Source organism: Boleophthalmus pectinirostris, unplaced genomic scaffold, assembly GCF_026225935.1.
Source record: "Boleophthalmus pectinirostris isolate CB_2022bp ecotype Guang Dong unplaced genomic scaffold, ASM2622593v1 HiC_scaffold_7, whole genome shotgun sequence".
Classification (NCBI taxonomy): domain Eukaryota; kingdom Metazoa; phylum Chordata; class Actinopteri; order Gobiiformes; family Gobiidae; genus Boleophthalmus; species Boleophthalmus pectinirostris.
Genome location: NW_026571473.1, coordinates 29,548,513 through 29,566,754, shown reverse-complemented (window position 1 = coordinate 29,566,754; position 18,242 = coordinate 29,548,513). Strand labels below are relative to the sequence as shown.

Below are 18,242 nucleotides of genomic sequence, written 5' to 3'. Positions count from 1 at the left end.
TTAAAAGGTGCACCATTTAACTTTTTGGTTGGTCTGTCGCCTGCTTGGAGTATTCCACAGTATGACATTAAACAGCTCTATCTTACATTTATTCAATTATAGACTGTTTAAACCTCAAATATACCTAGAAAATCTGGCATTCTGACTGTGAGCGGGGTGGGCTCTCCACAGATCTGAGCTACAACTTGGTCTGGTTTGGTCTCTGTGAAGATAGAAAGGTTTAATGTCACACTGTGAAACATTCCAGATAGGGATTTAACAGTAACCGAAATATTGTGGTTATCGTATTATCAAAGTTCTCGCAATAATATCGTGGACCATTACAATATATCGAATCACAAGTCTCTTTGCTTAAATTAAGAGTTATAGGTTAAAAAGTAAAAAAAAAAAAAGACAGGGGGAACCATTTTAGGTAGACTACAAGAATAAATAACAGTTCTAAGCACTTTTAAGTCTTAGTTTTTTTGGATTTAGACTTGACAAGGCACTTAAAGAGGAAAAAGTAACATTAACAGTTTTAGCTGTTTACCATCCACAAAATCTTGCAATAAATATCGTACTGTGAGATGTGTATCGTGAAAATATCGTACCAAGAGATTTGGATACTGTTACATCCCTAATCGTGAGCTTTCCCACGATACCGCAATAAATATCCGTGACAATATCGTATCGTGAGTCTTGGATATCATTACTCCCCTAATTCCAGACAAAGCAACAACATCTTCGTGTTCGACAGACCCTCCACCAGAAGAGAAACACAATGCACCCTTAAGTCTCGCATCTTAACAACTAAACAATTAAGATGTTGAATACAGTTAAAGCAGTTTTACCCACTGTTTTAATATATAGCACATGCAAACATTTATTGTAACCATTAATTCAAATATTGAGCGTTTCAGAATAGCGCATCATATTTTCTCTCATGGCTTCCTAATAAAGCCATACCACAATCCATATCTGCACAGAAGCGCGCCGCATCATAAGTCAAAGGTCTGTGCGAGTGATTATATTCAGAGCTGTTGTACGCGCCGATCAATATTAAACAAGGCCGCGTTCTATTAACAATGCGCATTAATATGGACTGTGTGTACAATTAGCGGCGCGCACGCGGATATCGGAGATGCGTGTGTGACTGGCTCTCATTAGGGGGCGCTTTGACACGTCTGATTCAGCGAGTCCGCCCGCCCACGCACTGCATTTCCTGAAGTCTGCTCGGAACTATCACTCCGGCTAATGCTTTCTCTGCTCGTGTCAGCAACAATGGACACAATACACAAGAAGCGAGTCTAATACGAGCTAATGGACTTCGTGAACAGTACATTAGGGGGAAAAAAATGTAGGAAAAAAATTTGACATTGTGATGTGATTTATTTTTTATCAGGAATTTCATTGTGCCAATTTTAAACTTGTCCAAGAGCATTAAAGTGAGGATTCAGATCAGAGGAGTTCAGTATAGAAACTGGCAACTCAAATGAGACACTCGTGAGGCTCATTCTGCTTTCTGATTGGATACTTGTTTCTTGTTTTGAGAACCAAATTATAACAAATGAGTCCAAGATAAATTTCCCTAAGGAGGAACAAACTTGGGTATCATGTCCAATGTTTTTGTAATTATGAATAAATACAGTTGTTGTCAACTGTTCGAGGGCCAGATCCAGCTTGTGGTGCCAAAGATGAGACTTCAAACCAGAGGGGACAGGGCCTTTTCTGTGGCAAACTCTGGAACGCTCTGCCCCCCCATGTCTGGACAGAGTGTTTTAAGTCGCATCTTAAGACCCACTTTTACTCTCTGGCTTTTAACACCGCTTGAGTTGTGTGGTTATCTGTGTCACTGATTTGTTTTAATGTGTTTTTTTAAACCTTTTTATTATTTATTGATATTCTTGCTCTTATCCGTTTTTACTTTTATTGTCTTAACAGGGACTGGTGGAGCTAAATCAGGGTATCCCCCGGTTTGACTACCCCAAATTTAAGACGTTTTAAAGACCTTTTTTAGATCACTTAAGACCAACATCGCACCCAGTATGCAGGCAAAAAATACCAGATCCAATTCTAACAATGACCAACCAACTACTATATCTAGAATCTAAGAGCCACTGTGGATTAAACCGACACTTCCCCATGATCCATCCAACGTCTTCCTCCACTGTACTGATTGTTTACTCATTGCCGCCGGTGCCAGAAACCAAATATTTTTTGTGCATACTCCAAATTAGACGTTTATTCACGTTACATGAGTTCACGTTGTTTTTTTTTCCCCCCTCCCTCCATTTAACATTGCACTGCAGCACGGTTGAGAATACAAAAAAAAAAAAAAAAAGTCTAATGAAATTTTAGACGCTTTGTGAAAAAAATAAGACTTGGACAACATAATTAAAGACCTTTTTAAGACTTTTAAGACCCTGCGGCCACCCTGTAAATAGAGCCTTATTTAATATTTCTATTGAATATATTTTATCTATATTATGCAACTGTTTTGTTTATGAAATGTGCTATTGAAATAAATTGGATTGGACTGGAGTAAAAAGCTAAATATAGCTTTGGAACATGTTCACCTCATTTCTGGGAACACAGATGGTTCATGTTTATGGAATTTAAAATCTAAATCTTACATATGGTTCTATTAAGATTCAAAGCTAATATATGAACCGATAGACAAGAATCAAAAGCATTTCAAAATGTGTTTATAGAGGCCTAAACTACAGGGTTAGCAGGGAGTAATCGAATTCTAGTATAGTACAAATATTTTTAGTATAGGCCACTATGATATGTATTGCGAAGGGAAGCAAGTAAGAATTTCAGAGCATAATATAAAGTATGTTTTCACTTGTTACTACATGATAATTAGAATATTTAAACCTTTGAATCCTTTACTGAAAGGCTGCACAGTAAGGCACTTAATTGATATATCTCTGTGGAAAGCAGGAAACACTGCAAGGCCAAGGTTACGTCTCTGAAGAGGCAAGCCCGCTCACAGTAAGAATGCGCAATATGCAATAAAATTACCTGTAATAAAATGCCAAATAAACATGTTTAACGCCACAGTGAGGAAGAGTCCAACATCAAGAAACTGGCAGACCCTCCATCAGAAAAGCTACATGGTGCACCTTTAAATGACTGCTTTTTGGAATTCCCCATATGTGACCATCCAACTGTGATTTTCATTTTGTGTTCTCACCTCCAAACAGTCATTGAAGAGGAAGAGCGTGACGTTTTCCCCGCGGTCACACGGCTGGTCTCCCAGAGCAATAGTCTCGACCCTATAAACCAGACTGCGATGCGAGGACAGCAAATTGGCCTAAAAGAAAGACAATAACATGTTCTACTGATGTCAAAATTCAAGGTTGCGCAAGAAGCCATTAGGAGGTACTTACAGGGCAGCCATCAACTTCATAAACCACGTCAAAAATCTGCTTTTGGCCTTCAGTTTTTCTCTTGTCCTCATTAATATGTCTAGAAAGAACAAATGCAGTTTTATAAAATCCACGTAAGAGAATTAAGGGACGATGGAGAAATACTGTAATCTTTACAGAAAAAAAAGAACCATATAATTCAGACTATAAGTTGCCCTTTTTCTCATGGTTTGAGTGTTTCCTGTGACTTATCTATTAAAATTTTCACACTGACAGCTTCGAGAGGGCACTTTAGGCTTGTGGGTCAGTATCTGCTACTACTATTAATCTTGTACCACTGTCACTTCACTCTACTGCGCATGTCTCCTGCAGAAAGTAGAGAAATATGCAGCCGAAACGGAACAACGTTCAATGTTCAATGAGCAACAGAAACGAGCAACAGAAAGAAAGTTTGGTGTGAGCAAAAATCTTGTGGGGGACTGGCGGAAAGCGGGGATGGAGAACACAGCTTCACAACAACGAGGCGGGTGGGCCATGCAACTTTCCTGGAAGTCACTGGATGGATCGACAAAGCCTGAACTTCAGTGACAGCCGAATCCATCCTGTCGAGATTTAGAAAGGCCAGAATAATTCTAACTGGAACTGATGCTGAGTCTGACGACAGCTACACAGAAGAGGAAGCGGCGCTCTGTTCACCTCCAGAGATCGCGGAGTTGCTCAGAAGTGACACCGAGGATTAAGAAATCAATGGATTTAGTGATTTGGTGTGAGATGGAGAGTTTGGTAAACTTGTTAAACTGTTCTGTTGTTCATGCTATAGTTTATCTGAAGAACTGTTCATATGTGACGTTAACAGCCTGTTGTTCTCTATTCTATTGTTATTACTATAACTTTCTTTTCGGGTTGAAATGGGTTGGTTCCTGGTCTCTGATTTTATAAATTAAATTTCCCCCATTTTTCAGCTGGTGCAACTTATACTCCAGAGCGATTTATAGTCCAAAAAATACGGTACATGTTATGGTAGTGGGAATATCAGGTGGCACAGTAGGGCACAAGTAGTTAAATAAAATAAAAAATTGCTGTATCCTTACACAAGATACTTAACCCACCTTGTGTGAATGTGTGTTGTAGCTTTCCACCATAGAATGTTGAGTGAAAGAATAACGCACAAAACTGTATATGCCGCACTTCAAAATGTGTTATCGTGACTAGTCCATCAACACCAGTATTAGATTGGTGCATCCCTTTTAAAAAACGACTGCAACTTGAATAGCGTCCATTCGTTCTACACTCTGTTTCTTAATGACTCTAAATTACACATTACTACAAAAAGGCGAGTCTATTATTGCGGTGTTAGGGTCAGGAGTAACAAAGGCGCAGGTCAAATCTACTCACGTCATGACTTCTTTCAGAGACTCGATGGCCTTCTCCAGCGTTATCTTGTCGGGGTTGTCATCGGCTGTGTGCTTCTTTATGTCTGCCGAGTTTGGAAAGACAAAAATTGAATAAAACTTTCTCGCCGACAAATTATGAAGCGGGAGAGATAGGGAAAACGCAAGTGGCAATGTAATTAGGACAAGAGATTCATTTGTCTGAGCTATTGAAGAAGAAATAAGTGTTACCGTTCAGAAGCAGGGCAACGCTGGGCAGCCTCTGCACAGGTCGAATGAGGAGCTCCACTAATGTCTGTCTGCCGCACTCCGGTTTGGCCTGGTTTATCTGTCAAGAAAATTAAAGCATGGTAGGGTTTGTTCAATTCGAAATCCTAAAATGTAGCTATTGATACTTTGCAGAGAGGTCACGCTGGGGGTGCTCTGCATTTACGCATTAACGTGTTGGAGGATTGTTCATCAGTTACCATGGAGACACAATGTACACAGTAGGAAAGGCTGCGCGAAAAGGTTAAGATCATCTGAACACTCACAAAAACAACACATTTTCAGAAGCCTGTGATGCATTCGTTCGATCAAGAATCCTAAAATGACGCTATTGTGTGAACTAACTTGATTATTTTTTTATTTGTTTTTTATTTCAAGTTTGTGCCAAGAAAGAAATAATCATACCACATATACATTGTAAACAACAGAAAAGCACATTTCTCGAAAAGGAGAGGGAAGAAGAAAAAACTTATAAATGAAATGTATGGCTGCTCAACGTATTAAAATTGAATCAGAATTTGAGCAGGGGAATCATCAAAGCAAATAGTGAAGTTTGCAATTATTTAGGTAATGTCTATTATAAATAAAATAGTGTGTATGGTCATAAAAATGATAAAGCTTCAGTTTTTAGATAAAATATTTAAAAAAACAATATTTAGCATAAATAAGTTATTTTTTTCTGTAAATTCGTTTTAATTAATTTCATTTTATTTTGGTTGATTTTCACCAATTACATATTGTTTCGAGGGTAAGTTTTTACGGGTGCACTGCCTTAATTGAGAGACACAGGAGGACTGACCTCTGAGCCAAAAGGATATTTTTTGTTTTAAAATGAAAGTTTTCAAAAGCTCAAGACTTTATTCCCTTTGAGTAGATGTGGCCAATGAGGTACATTTTGTGCTATTTTATTGTGTGATTACTTTTCTGACCGTGTTTTGTATCCGAGGGTTAATTTTAAGTTTCTTTTTTTTTCTTTTCTATAGTTCTGACAGAATGAGTCTGCATTAAGGTTCATTTACATGTGAAGACATGTAAAAGACTCCAGTCCGAATAAATGCTTGTTAAAACCAAAGAATGATTTTGAGCCTTGTTTAACCTCGAGGGGAGTAACACTGTCCATATACTGATGTGACAGGACACACTACAGTTCCTATACAGTATCTTTTATGTTCCTGGAGTCGTTTACAATGAGTACTCTGAACAAAATCCTGCTTCTTCAAACATATATTGTAATCACAGTTCCAATACCCCAAAATTGTGTTTCTCAGTTATTTTGATTAAAGCTGAACTGTGCCTTTTATTTTAAGAAATGTCATTAAAGTTCATAATATGACATGGGTAAAATATTGCGTAGCTTTTAATAGGCCCACAGAGTTATATTCATAAAAATATGTTATTTACGCTTAAATAATAGATAGGAGAATTTATAGTTCCACAGTGGTGCTTTGGGAGACTGGTTTCTTAATTTAATTTATTTGCTATTTGCCACAACAGCCACATTCAATTTTTTTTTCTTTTGCTCTTGCTGCTATTTGTTACAGTTACAATTGTAAAGTGCTGGTTTAATATTTATTTGAAAATGCTTTATTTCTCAATCTTATTTGGTTTTACTCCAGGTTTCGTCCCAGTTTACTTAATAGCAGCTTGAACTGAATTAAATTTTAAAGCTGTAAATTGTAGAGTTTTGGTTTAGAATTTTTTTGAAAATATTCTACTTCTCATCTTATTTGGTCTAGTCCTGGTCTAGTCCTGGTCTAGTCCTGGTCTAGTCCTGGTCTAGTCTGGTCTAGTCCTGGTCTAGTCCTGGTCTAGTCCTGGTCTAGTCCTGGCAGAGGTGGGACCAAGTCGTCATTTTGCAAGTCTCAAGTAAGTCTCAAGTTTTTGACCTCAAGTCTGAGTCAAGTCCCGAGTCAAATACAGGCAAGTTCAAGTAGAGTCTTGAGTCACTGGCCCATAAGTCCAAGTCGTCTCCTTAGAGCTTCAAGTAATTTCAAGTCTTTAAAGCAAAGAACCAAATATAGGTTTGATTTTACAATTTATATGCATTTTAAGATAAACTGTACTTAGAAAGTCAAAGTACATTTATATATGAGTATTTATACAGTATATAAAAGTAGTAGAAATGCATTTTTTTTTCCTTTTTAAATGTCTTGACAAAATTTTAGAGTGAATCATTACAGTCAGAATAGAAAGAATTCAGATTTAAAAGTGCTTTTGTAGTCTTCTCAAGTCCAAGTCAAGTCCCAAGTCTTAGCCCATTTTATCAAGTCAAGTCTCAAGTCCTAAAAATAGTGACTCAAATCGGACTCGAGTCCAGGTCACGATTTGCAAGTCCCCACCTCTGATTCCTGGTCTAGTCCTGTAATTCATACAGTTCATAATAATTAGCAAACCTATACAAATTAAATAAAACTTGACTGCAGGTCCTTACAGACACAATATTTGCATAAACTGAATTCAAATTAAATTAAAAAGTTGTAAATTGTGAAGTTTTGGTTTAGTCTTTATTTGAAAATGTTTTTCTTCTCATCTTATTTGGTTTCAGTCCTGGTCTAGTCTTGGTCTAGTCGTGGTCCTGTAATTCATACAGTACATAATTATCAGCAAATCTATTCAAATTAAATAAAACTTGGCTGCAGCTCCTTACAGACAAAATATTTGAATTTGAATTAAGATTTAGTTCTGTGTGTACAAAAGGTCACATGGAAGCCAGAACATACCTTGAGAAAAGCATGAAAACGTGGCTTCTGTTTCTCACAGCGTACAATGGTCTCTTTGCTCATTTCAAAGAAGTTGACAAAAGGTGGATAGGTCCTCACCAGGTCTTTGGACTGAAAACAAGAACAACCGTAGTCATGGCAACACATCATAAGCTTCACAAAGAGGTACATGAAATTTCTCAACATATCCTAACTGTTTATAGGTGAACTATGTCGTTTTTTGTGTCGTTTCTTTGCCTGTAATAGGGGTGTGCAAAAATATTGAAATATCGATATATCGTATTGTTTAAGGTGATGATACAGTATCGATATCGTGGGCTGCTGTATTGCTGTACCACCAAGAGTATTTTTTGGTATATTTTACTGAAATATTTTGTTACAGCTACAGTTTTGTTGCTTGTTTAGAGAAAGAAAACTCATTTAAGCGACAAATTTGACATTTTCAGTGTTTTGATGATTAAAATGTTTGAGTTTGATATGAACTTTGCACAAGAAGTGGTTTAACAAAGACGTTTAGTATCACAGTCATGATTTAACCTTCATTTTTAATTGAACCATATCAAATTGATGTAAAATATATCATATCGAACCAAAAACTCACTGTATCGAGGTATTGGCAACTTCTTAATGATACCCAGCCCTAGCCTGTAATGTTTAACAGTATGGCTTTAAATTTGTCTATTTCCATGGAGACAAACGACTGACTGGACCAAGCCAAGTTACAGGTCAGATCTGTGCAGAGGCGACCCTGCTCACAGTAAGAACGTTTGTTTTCAAGGTATCATTGAGGAATAAAAATATCTGTTTAAAGCCATACTGTGAAATATTCCAGGCAAAGCAATAACAGAACTCCTATCACCAGAAAAGTTACATAGAGGAGCTTTAAATAAGAATGTGTTGATGTTTTCGGTTATCTTAATAAATGAAAACACAAATAAATGATTCAATTGCAAATACATTGGACTTGAACTCACATATTTAAGGATAATATCTCCCACACTGTTGTCTTCAGACCAGTCTGTCAGAAGATCCTCCAAGTCGCTCTGTAAAACACCACGCAATTAGATTTCAGAAGATTATGCAATGATGTCAAACTGATACGAACAGATATTGCGCACACCTTTATCCTCTTGTGAACTTCATATATATCCGGAATGCTACCAAATATGGTCTTGAGTTCCTCTTGTGCCAGAATGGGCCCTCCCACTTGCCCCTCTTTCTCCAGTGGAATCTTGAAGAGCTGAAACGGAAAAGAAAAGTACATATAAATACCAAAATTGACCAAATCTCCAGCTAAATCATAAACTATTCCTATATGTAAATGGACATAGCTACCCCGCCAGCCGCCACGTCCAAACAGAAAGTGATCATGAGTATTCTTCCAACTCCATCGACTCTTTAATATTATTATTTCATTATTTTGTAGGGATGAGACAAAACACATTTTCCACAAGAAGAGACGAGATATGAGATGAGATTTTAATATAATTCCTAATATATACATTTCACAATTCAGTTTTCAATTTTGGCCATACAACATTTTATTAATTTGATTTCATATTTTTGTTTCCATTCTAAAAGCCCTGGGACAGTTTTTGTCTCATGTATTTGATCGAAATGGGTCTACCCCAGTGCAGATATATTGTATAAGCAGCGCTTGTGAACAAAATAAGACCTCTGTGTACTGTCTGCATCTAATTTCAACGTGTTTTATTGTCCGATAATCAGGGAGTGCACTGTTAGCATGCTGTTTGTGACAGTAAAACTTCACACTAGTCTCTAAAAATTGTGAAATGTGCTCAAATTTGCTGCAGTGAATAATTAAGATGCTCGTGATGCATAAAATAAGCGAAAAATAACTCTGGACCACTGTTTAAAATGAGCTAGTTCTGTTTTTCACATTTTTAAGACAATAAAATTCGGCTACAGCACCTTTAACTGACATGTAAAAAACAGAAATGCCAGAAAAATATAGTGTTGTCAAAAGTTTCGACATACAGATACTTATAAATACTCAAATTTATATCGAAACTAGACACTCATTTGAAGTTATATACTGAAAAAAAAAAAAAAAAATGAATAGATTTAGAAAGATCTGCAGTGCATATTAGAACTAGTATAACCACGTGCTTTTTATGCTGAAAATTATTGTCCAAAGAGTCATTTTATCATCATGTGTGGTATCAAAATTGGTATAGAGAATTTTCCTTAGTATCAAAATAGAGTTAAAAATTTTAGTATGGTGACAGCACTAAAAATATAGGAGAGCTTTATGTGTGTGGACCATCTGCCTAGAATAAACATCCCTCTCGTACTCTTGAGAAAAATACTACCTGCCCAGCTGTTGTTGCAATATAATGACAAGTTAGGTCATCCAACAACATTATCTTTGAGAGCAGTACAATATTACTGCGTGGTGTGGTGTATACCGAGTCTCTTCCCAGGAAGTTTTCAAAAAGTGCTTGTTCGGATTCAAACTAAGGCTGCTCGACACTGAAAAAAAACATTTTAATTATACTTAAAATTTCAATTATTTGCTTAGAGAGAAAGTGGGGTACAAGCACGCCTAAAATGCAGCAAATGAATAGCTGAAATGTAAAAGGTGTCACATGTCTGAGAAATAGATACTTTGACAGTCTACATGTATGTCTATGGTGGAATGTACAGCAGTTACCATGGAGACACAATACACACATTAGCAAATACTGTCAAAGAAGGTCTGAAAACTCAAGAAAAAAAATACAAAATACAAAATTGAATTAAAGAACTCGTTTTCAGGAGCCTGTGATCAGAGAAACCAGGATACTCATGTCCCTGCGTACATGCGGCATTACAGTATCCTGGATATTTAGAGTTGTTGCTATGGTAACTATGGCGCAGATATGGCAAGGAGCTTAACATGTAGCTAACTCAAGTCTTTTTAATGGGTTTCTAAAAACAAAAAAAGAAGACATAGATTTGAGTAAGAACATGAGACTGTGGAGCTCTGTCATAACTTCAGTAAAAGGTGTTTTTAACAGCTGAAAAACACAACAGAGCCTCACAGAGTCAGTTTGGTTCAAGAGCAACACAAACCACCACAGAAGTAAGCCTGGTGTTAAAATGTGGTTGAATTAAACAGTAGACTACTATATTTTGCTTAAAAAAAGTATTAAGTTTAAAAGTATAAAGTATAAAATATTATTACTTTAAAAGTTCCTGGTAGGAGATAGAGTTGTTTTGGGAAAGTAACTGCTCCTACCATATCTGTTACTTTAGATTAACCAGTTTTGAGAAATTAGGATACTGTGGCATGCAGACCAAGTACCCAGTAAGAGTATCCTGGTTTCGTATAACTGGGATATTGGCATATCCAGAATACTGAAAGTCAGGATACTGCATCTACATGGACACTCACATAACCAGGTGTGCAAAAATATCAAAATATTGATATATCTTATCATTTAATGTGACAATACAGTATCAATATCGCGAGCTGCTGTATTGATACATTATTTTTTGGTATATTTTGTTAAATTATTTTGTTACAGCGCTACAGTTTTGTTGCTTGTTTGAAGGAAGGAAACTTGTTTATGTGACACATTTGACATATTCACTGTTTTGATGATTAAAATGGGTGTGTTTCATATTAACTCACAAGAAGCATAAGAAGTGGTTTTGCAAAGACTTTTAGTATCACGGCGATAATTTATTTTTTATTGAACTGTATCGATTCGATTTGAAATATATCGTACTGAATTGAAAGTGCACTGTATCGAGATATGTATCATATCGTGGCCTGTGTATCGAAGGATGTATCATATCAGCAACTTCTGAATGATATCTAGCTCTAACCAGGATGCTTAAAAAACCCGATCATAACCAGGATACTCGAGCGCATGTATACACACTCACTGACAGCCCTTGTCCATGGTGAACTTATGGGCAGAAGGATTCTATTATGCGAAGGTTAGAGCTACCAGACAGAAAACCAAGAGGACGGCCAAAATATGACTCTTTATGGATGTAGTGTGGAGTGGCCCATGATGTTAGATGATACGACACAAAAAAATGCAGAGGATAGGGTTAGCTGTCAGCTGGCTATGATGACCCCTGAAAAACTACGAAAATCTTGAGTTCACAAAAACAGCAGAGGCTAGTATAAAAAGTAGCCCGATAAAATGGAGAAATCAGAAGGGAAAAAAAAGCAGATAGCAGAGAAGAGAAGTTATATTTTTGGAGGGCGGCGAAAACGGTCAGGCAGGTCATTTTCTCCCTGGCTGGTTCGCTGTCCGAGTCTGAGCTGGGACCGGGTGATAAGCGCGCACACTTTTAATGACTAGAGCGCTGTCAGGGGCAACGGGGGAGCGTGGAGAGGAGAAGGAGGGGGAAGAAGAAGAAGAAGAAGAAGACTGTGTTAGCTACGAGCGGAGGCGGCTAGCTACCTGTAGGAAAGTGCCGAGGATGTTATAGTGATAGAGATAGTTGCTCTGGTGAGGGGTTTGAATACTGAATATATAAGATGTTTTTTTATATAGGTTACAAGCTCAAATTGAATCTTGTTTGGATATAAATTAGAATATTAAGTATATATTTAAAAGAAAAGTCAAATAAAAGGTGAGCCATGCAACTTTTCAGGTGGAGTGTTCAACTGTTGGAGTTGCTTTTGCTTTGACTGGATTTTTCCACATTAAAAACTTAACTAAGGCTTGGGCGATATGGTGGAAAAAAAATAAAAAATTCCCCCATACTGATCAATCTAGATTTTTGATTCGATCTTCTTCCATCTTATTAAAACACATACACAGGCGGACTTCAGGCTAAAAGAGAGGGGTGTCGTTCACCAAAGTTTTTATTTCGTGTTGATAGGACCAATAACTCAACAGAAACACGTGTGATGTCTCTGCGCTAAATCAGGACTTAAGTTTCACTCGTAAACGGTGAGAAAATACTTGTTTACTCTCGTAACTTGAATTATAATTATAAGAGGAGAGAAACAGAGGAGAAAAGGTAAGGAGCTGGATCAGAGAGGGAGGGAAAGCGGGGAGAGGGACAGTGGACTTTTAGTCATACTTGTGAACGCGTGAGGAGACAAAGAGACGTGCTGTGGCTCAGGCTGCTTTTTCCTAAACAAGAGAGCATAATTCCTCGTCAGCACCATGCACTCTTACTGCCACACGATTGCCTGCAGACTTGTTGATTAAAACACGCATGCCATATAATCAAAATTAAAGAAGAGATTGCGATCTATTGATCTTTCGATTTTTAGCACAGCCTACTATTAACTAGTCTGATTCGTCAGCCAGTTTTACTTTGTGGAAACCGTCTGACCTCACAGCATTAGAATTTGTTCGCTCTACGGTAGGCGGGTACTTTTTTTATTTAATCAATAGCTGCTGTTTGGTTGTGACGTATACAATGCGCCGCTAATGGTGTTAACTACTATATTAAACTTTTCCCAGATCCCGTAGGCAGAAGGGCAATAACGTCTTTCTCCTTGATCAAATTCACCAAACATTCTCTTTGTTCAATCTTTAAATCCTTGATCTCGGGAATTGTTTCCAACACAGAATATATGGCTCTTCTCTGATTGGCTGGTGTGCGAACTCACATGTCCGGGGTTTTTGCAAACCATCTAGTGTATTCTGATTCCTGACGTAGTCGCTGGAGAGAAATAAAATTAAGCAGAGGCACTAGGTGGCCCCAGCTTGGCTAACTATTGAATATACAAACTATCTCCATAGTGTCTGTGTAATCCCTCAGTCGTCCAGGTATGATCCTAAAACTTTTCTCTTTTGCTCTCTCCATAGAGAAAAAAGAGCTGACGCTATCAGCTCAAGTTACAAGTCAGATCTGAGGAGAGGCAACCCTGCTCACTATAAAAAATGGCATGTTCTTAAAAGCAAAAAACACTTATAATTGAACAAATCCAAAATATGTGTTTAATGTCATGCTGTGGAATATTCTATACAAAGCTATAACTTCTCAATGGAAACAAGCAGGAGACAGAACCTCCATCAGAAAAGTTACATAGTGCGTCTTCAAACAATTGGGAAGAAAAATAAAATAAAAGTAACTTCAAGTATATCATTGTGAGAGTATAAAATTTAAACCTTAGTCGGGCCACTGTTCACTGAGGCAAAGTGTGTGGTCTGGGCAGAAGTGGACACTCGCAGGCAAAGACACTGGTACTTGTTTATTTACAAAGGGAATTATGAGTCTGCTGCCTCCAGATCTCTGTGCAGATATTCAACAAAGAACAGATCGACGGTATTCTCTGCGATCTCAGTGTTACTTTCTGTACCGACTATTCACAGAAACTGGTCAAGTAGCATTTCAATATTCTGCCCACAACCTGGAATTTACAAAAGTCCTTGAAACTAAAAGAACGGGTCCCAAAAGGTCAGTTTAAAATATCGCTTTGAAGTGTGGAAATGGCATCTGTGGTCTTTAACTGTTAAGTTACAACTTCTTGTGAGGGGTTTTGAATGGTCAAACTTTTTAATCGATGTTATGCCCACGGCTCACTTGAAATCGTGACTTTCCTAGTTAAACTGAAAGGTTCACTGTGTAACTTTCCTGGAGAGAGTCCACAACCTGTTCCATGGCGAAGTTGACACTTTGGTTTAACTTGTCTGTCTTAATCTGTCTTGTACTTATTCAACTACAGGTGTTATTTATTCCTCAAAAGTACAGTATCTTAAAAAAAAACATGAACTCTTACTGTGAGTGGGGTCACCTCTCCACAAATCCAACCTGTAATTTGGCTTGCAAGTCTCCATGGAGATTCTTAAGTTTACTGTGGAACATTCTAGAGAGGTGCATGCAGGTGACAGATACCCAGGCTGGCACCACCTAGTGCCTCCGCTCAGTTTCATTTCTCTCCAGCAACTAGGTCAGGAATCAAAATACACTAGACGGTTCGCAAAAACCCCTAAGTGCAAGTTCGGGCACCAGTCAATCAGCAAAGAGCCATACATTCTGTGTTGGCAACGATTCCTGAGATCGAGGATTTAAAACCGGAATAAAGAGAATGTTTGGTGAATTTTATCAAGGGGAAAGACGTTATTGTTCTTCTTCCTACGGGATTTGGGAAAAGCTTAATATATCTGTTAGCCCCGTTAGTGGCGCATTAAATACGTCACGACCAAATAGCAGCGATTGGTTATATGACAAAAAGTACCTGCCTACCATCGAGCGAATGAATTCTAATGCTACAAGTTCAGACGGTTTCTACAAAGTCAAACTGGCGGATGAATCAAGCTAGGTGACAGACGCTCCACCGGACAAAATATACAGTGCACCGTTACGGTTAAATAAATGTAAAAATTTGCACAATACTCAAATCTCAATCATTTAATATAAAGACATGTTAAGAACTATATCAGTGGTTTAAGAACAGAGATTAGCCACCTACCAAAGTGGAGCTGTAAGTGGTGATGGAGCTAAAAAAGAAAATCTGACACTCTAGGTTGCGATCTTTGCTTTGGTCGATCTCGATAAGGCATGCGCATTTTAATCGACAGGTCTTCAGCCAATCGTGTGGCAGTAAGAGTGGTAAGCATGCTGACGAGGATACACTCTCTTGTTTACAGAAAAAGTAGCCTGAGCCACAGCACATCCCTTTGTCTCCTCAAGTGTTCACAAGTTTTGACTTGCATCTGCACAAATTGGCTAAAAGTCCAGTATCTCTCCCTCTGGCTCTGTTTGTGCGGTGCTGTCTGTCCACTCTCTCTCCCTCTCTCTGATCCAGCCACAGCTCCTCACCTTTTTTCCTTTTTCTCTCCTCTGGTGCTTCTGATCATTATAACCCAAATTACGGAAAGTAAATGTTTTCTCACAGTTTATGAGCTCTGTTGGTAGCAGTAGAGGACATGCACGTGTGTCTACCACTAAAACTGTAGTGATCCTGAAACCTTGAAACCTTGCCTTATGCATGAAGTTCACACCTCTATGTTATTAATAAGATGGAAGAAAATCGAATCGAAAATAAAGATCGATCAGTATGTGGGGAAAAAAACATGATTACTTTTTCTCCCATATTGCCAAGCTCTACTCTCATGTACAAAAAATTTTAATCCTTCATTATTACATTGACCAGCTGTACTTGGGCCAGTTTGTCTATACTATACTGTCATTATAAAGTCTTAAAACCACAACATTTCTGCACTTTTTTGTTTGTAATTTTAATTGACAGCATTTACGGGCATGTTTTAGCACATTCTTGCCAATTTTTTTGTCCTCTTGACGATAATTGGATTGCATTTTGCACTTTTTTTTATTCCCCTCGTCACCCGCCACTAAATTTAAGACTTGCTTTATACACTTGCTATTCCTATTTTAACCAAAAGTCCCTGGAGTTGTATCCCTGGTAAATAGTTGCTTTTAATGACTGGTGCGGTTGTCAGGGGCAGAGACGCGGGGGGGAGGGCAGGAGCAGAGATGCCTGGTACCTGGAGGATGGTGTTGAGGATGTCCACGTAGTTGCTCTCCGTCTGGTACAGCTCCTTGGAGACCTGCCACCGCGCCGACTGCTTCGACACCAGCGGAGTGGAGCTCTTCGAAGGCTTTGAGCTCTCTATAGGAGCCAGACCGACAGGGGAAAAACAAGTGTTAGAGACAAGAGTAGACTCCTCCAACGCAGTCTTAACCCTCGATAAAATAATTTCTACTTCCTTTGGCGCAAATTAAAGCAGTCAATCTGATAGCTTTCTAATTGTGTTGAATTTAAATAGGGTGTATTAGACTTCTATATAGTAGCTTCAATAGCAGCTTAGCACCACAAGCACTGAATGAATGAATAAATGGTGAACGGAATTGTAAAGCGACTTTGAGCGTCTGAAAAAGAGCTATATAAGTATGTTATTAGGTTCTTTTTTCAGACCAAGAGTTTGTTTTCATACCTGACAGTTTCGACAGCTCACTAGCGGTTTTCCTCAGAGTGGTCACGTGATGTTGCTGTGACGTGTCTGGTCAGATGATTTGCAGTCCGACTTCCTCAGGACAGTATCCCAGGTGTGTGAAAGTAAAAAAGCCCCTTCATACCAGTTTATAGTCCCGTGGGCACGTTTCCGTATTTCGATTGCCTCTTTAATCCAGCGGTGATGTTTGTTTTCCTCTGTCCCAGTGATGTTTGCTCCATCCCAGCCCATAATGTGGTTTTCTCTTTTACAGTGGTCACAGATGGCCGATTTGAGTTGCTCCTGTTCTGCTTTGTGTTTTTGTTGTTTGTGTGCACGCCTTTGCTGTTTCATTCTCGCATTCTGTTCTGTGTTCCTTTTTTCATGTACTGAACACCCTCCCCGTTTTCCCGATGTATGTTTTGTTGCAAAACATGGAGGGTATTTCATATATGACATTACATTTATGCTCCGGTTCTATTTTGTCTTTCGGGTGGACGAGTAATTGTCCGAGTTTTTTACTCTCACACAGCTGGGATACTGTCCTGAGGAAGTTGGACTGCAGATGGCGCTGTCATCCTGCCTCCACTGGTAGGAACACAGCACCAAAACTTGTTGCTGTGACATGTCCGGTCACATGACCACTCTGAGGAAGACCGTTAGTGAGCAGTCGAAACTGTCAGGTATGAAAACAAACTATTGGTCTGAAAAAAGAACCTAATAACATAAAATATTGGAAGCCCAAATGAATCTCGTTGGACGAAGAGCTATATACGACTAATGCATTATTATTATTATGGGGTATAAATTACTAACATAAAATATTCAGAACACCATTTTACCTTTTGTTTTGAAAAACGAAGCTGAAAACAACCTATTAACATGTTTTATAAGTTTCGCCACTCTCCTGTCAGAGCGAGTGTGCATTTTGCTAATGAAACTATTGCACATCGAATCAGGTTTGTGAAGCTGTAGTGCAGTGTTTTGTGTCATGCTTTTGTATATTTATGGAAAACTGTTATGCGGGAGCTTGGATGGCGTGGGCATGTGGGCTGAACATTGGAATCGTACTCGTACAGGGCCCCGGAGGGATCGCAAGATTACGCAAACATCCATGGATGACATAACGGCATGTATCTGAATGGTTGAAAGCGCCAAAAAACCCAACAGATTTTGCATAACACTCGCATACGCCTCTTTAATAAAATAGAACTAGATCAGAATTAGAACTGGTTCCACTAGGTCAGTTTAAATGAATGCTGAGTTTTGCAAATTGGATTTGTCTAAAAGAATAATTGATGTTATGACTGGAAAAAAAAGAAAAAAAAAAAAAAGAAAGAAAGTCTAGTCCTCTGCTGCTGTCTTAGCTGCCTTGCAAAAAAGTCAATTTAGTCACTTTTTATTTTAGACATGTCAAGGTTGCATAGTCATCACAAATATATATATAAAATAAAATTCCTATAGTTTAAAATTAAGATGGAGGACAGGTCTGAATTCACTGATGTAATTTGCTGTATAACTGTCAGATTACAGATTTGTTGACCTGGTTTATGGTGAATATGCCTGTCCCAGTTTTCGTTTTATGTGAACAGACCCAGTAATTATAAAGTTCAAAGTCTTCTCTGATAACAA

General features: G+C 38.1%; 1 protein-coding gene across 2 annotated transcripts in view; it reads right to left on the bottom strand.

Moving 5' to 3' along the window:
• ect2 (epithelial cell transforming 2) overlaps positions 1-18,242 on the bottom strand; it is a 112,098-nt gene that overhangs the window by 47,961 nt on the left and 45,895 nt on the right. For both annotated transcript variants that reach the window (XM_055165006.1, XM_055165007.1), the window contains exons 13-20: positions 16,164-16,288; positions 8,852-8,971; positions 8,706-8,774; positions 7,732-7,842; positions 4,976-5,072; positions 4,749-4,830; positions 3,375-3,453; positions 3,179-3,298 (exon numbers count right to left, since the gene is read on the bottom strand). In XM_055165006.1, coding sequence (XP_055020981.1) covers positions 3,179-3,298; positions 3,375-3,453; positions 4,749-4,830; positions 4,976-5,072; positions 7,732-7,842; positions 8,706-8,774; positions 8,852-8,971; positions 16,164-16,288 — 803 coding nt within the window. The remainder of the gene's footprint in view (positions 1-3,178; positions 3,299-3,374; positions 3,454-4,748; positions 4,831-4,975; positions 5,073-7,731; positions 7,843-8,705; positions 8,775-8,851; positions 8,972-16,163; positions 16,289-18,242) is intronic.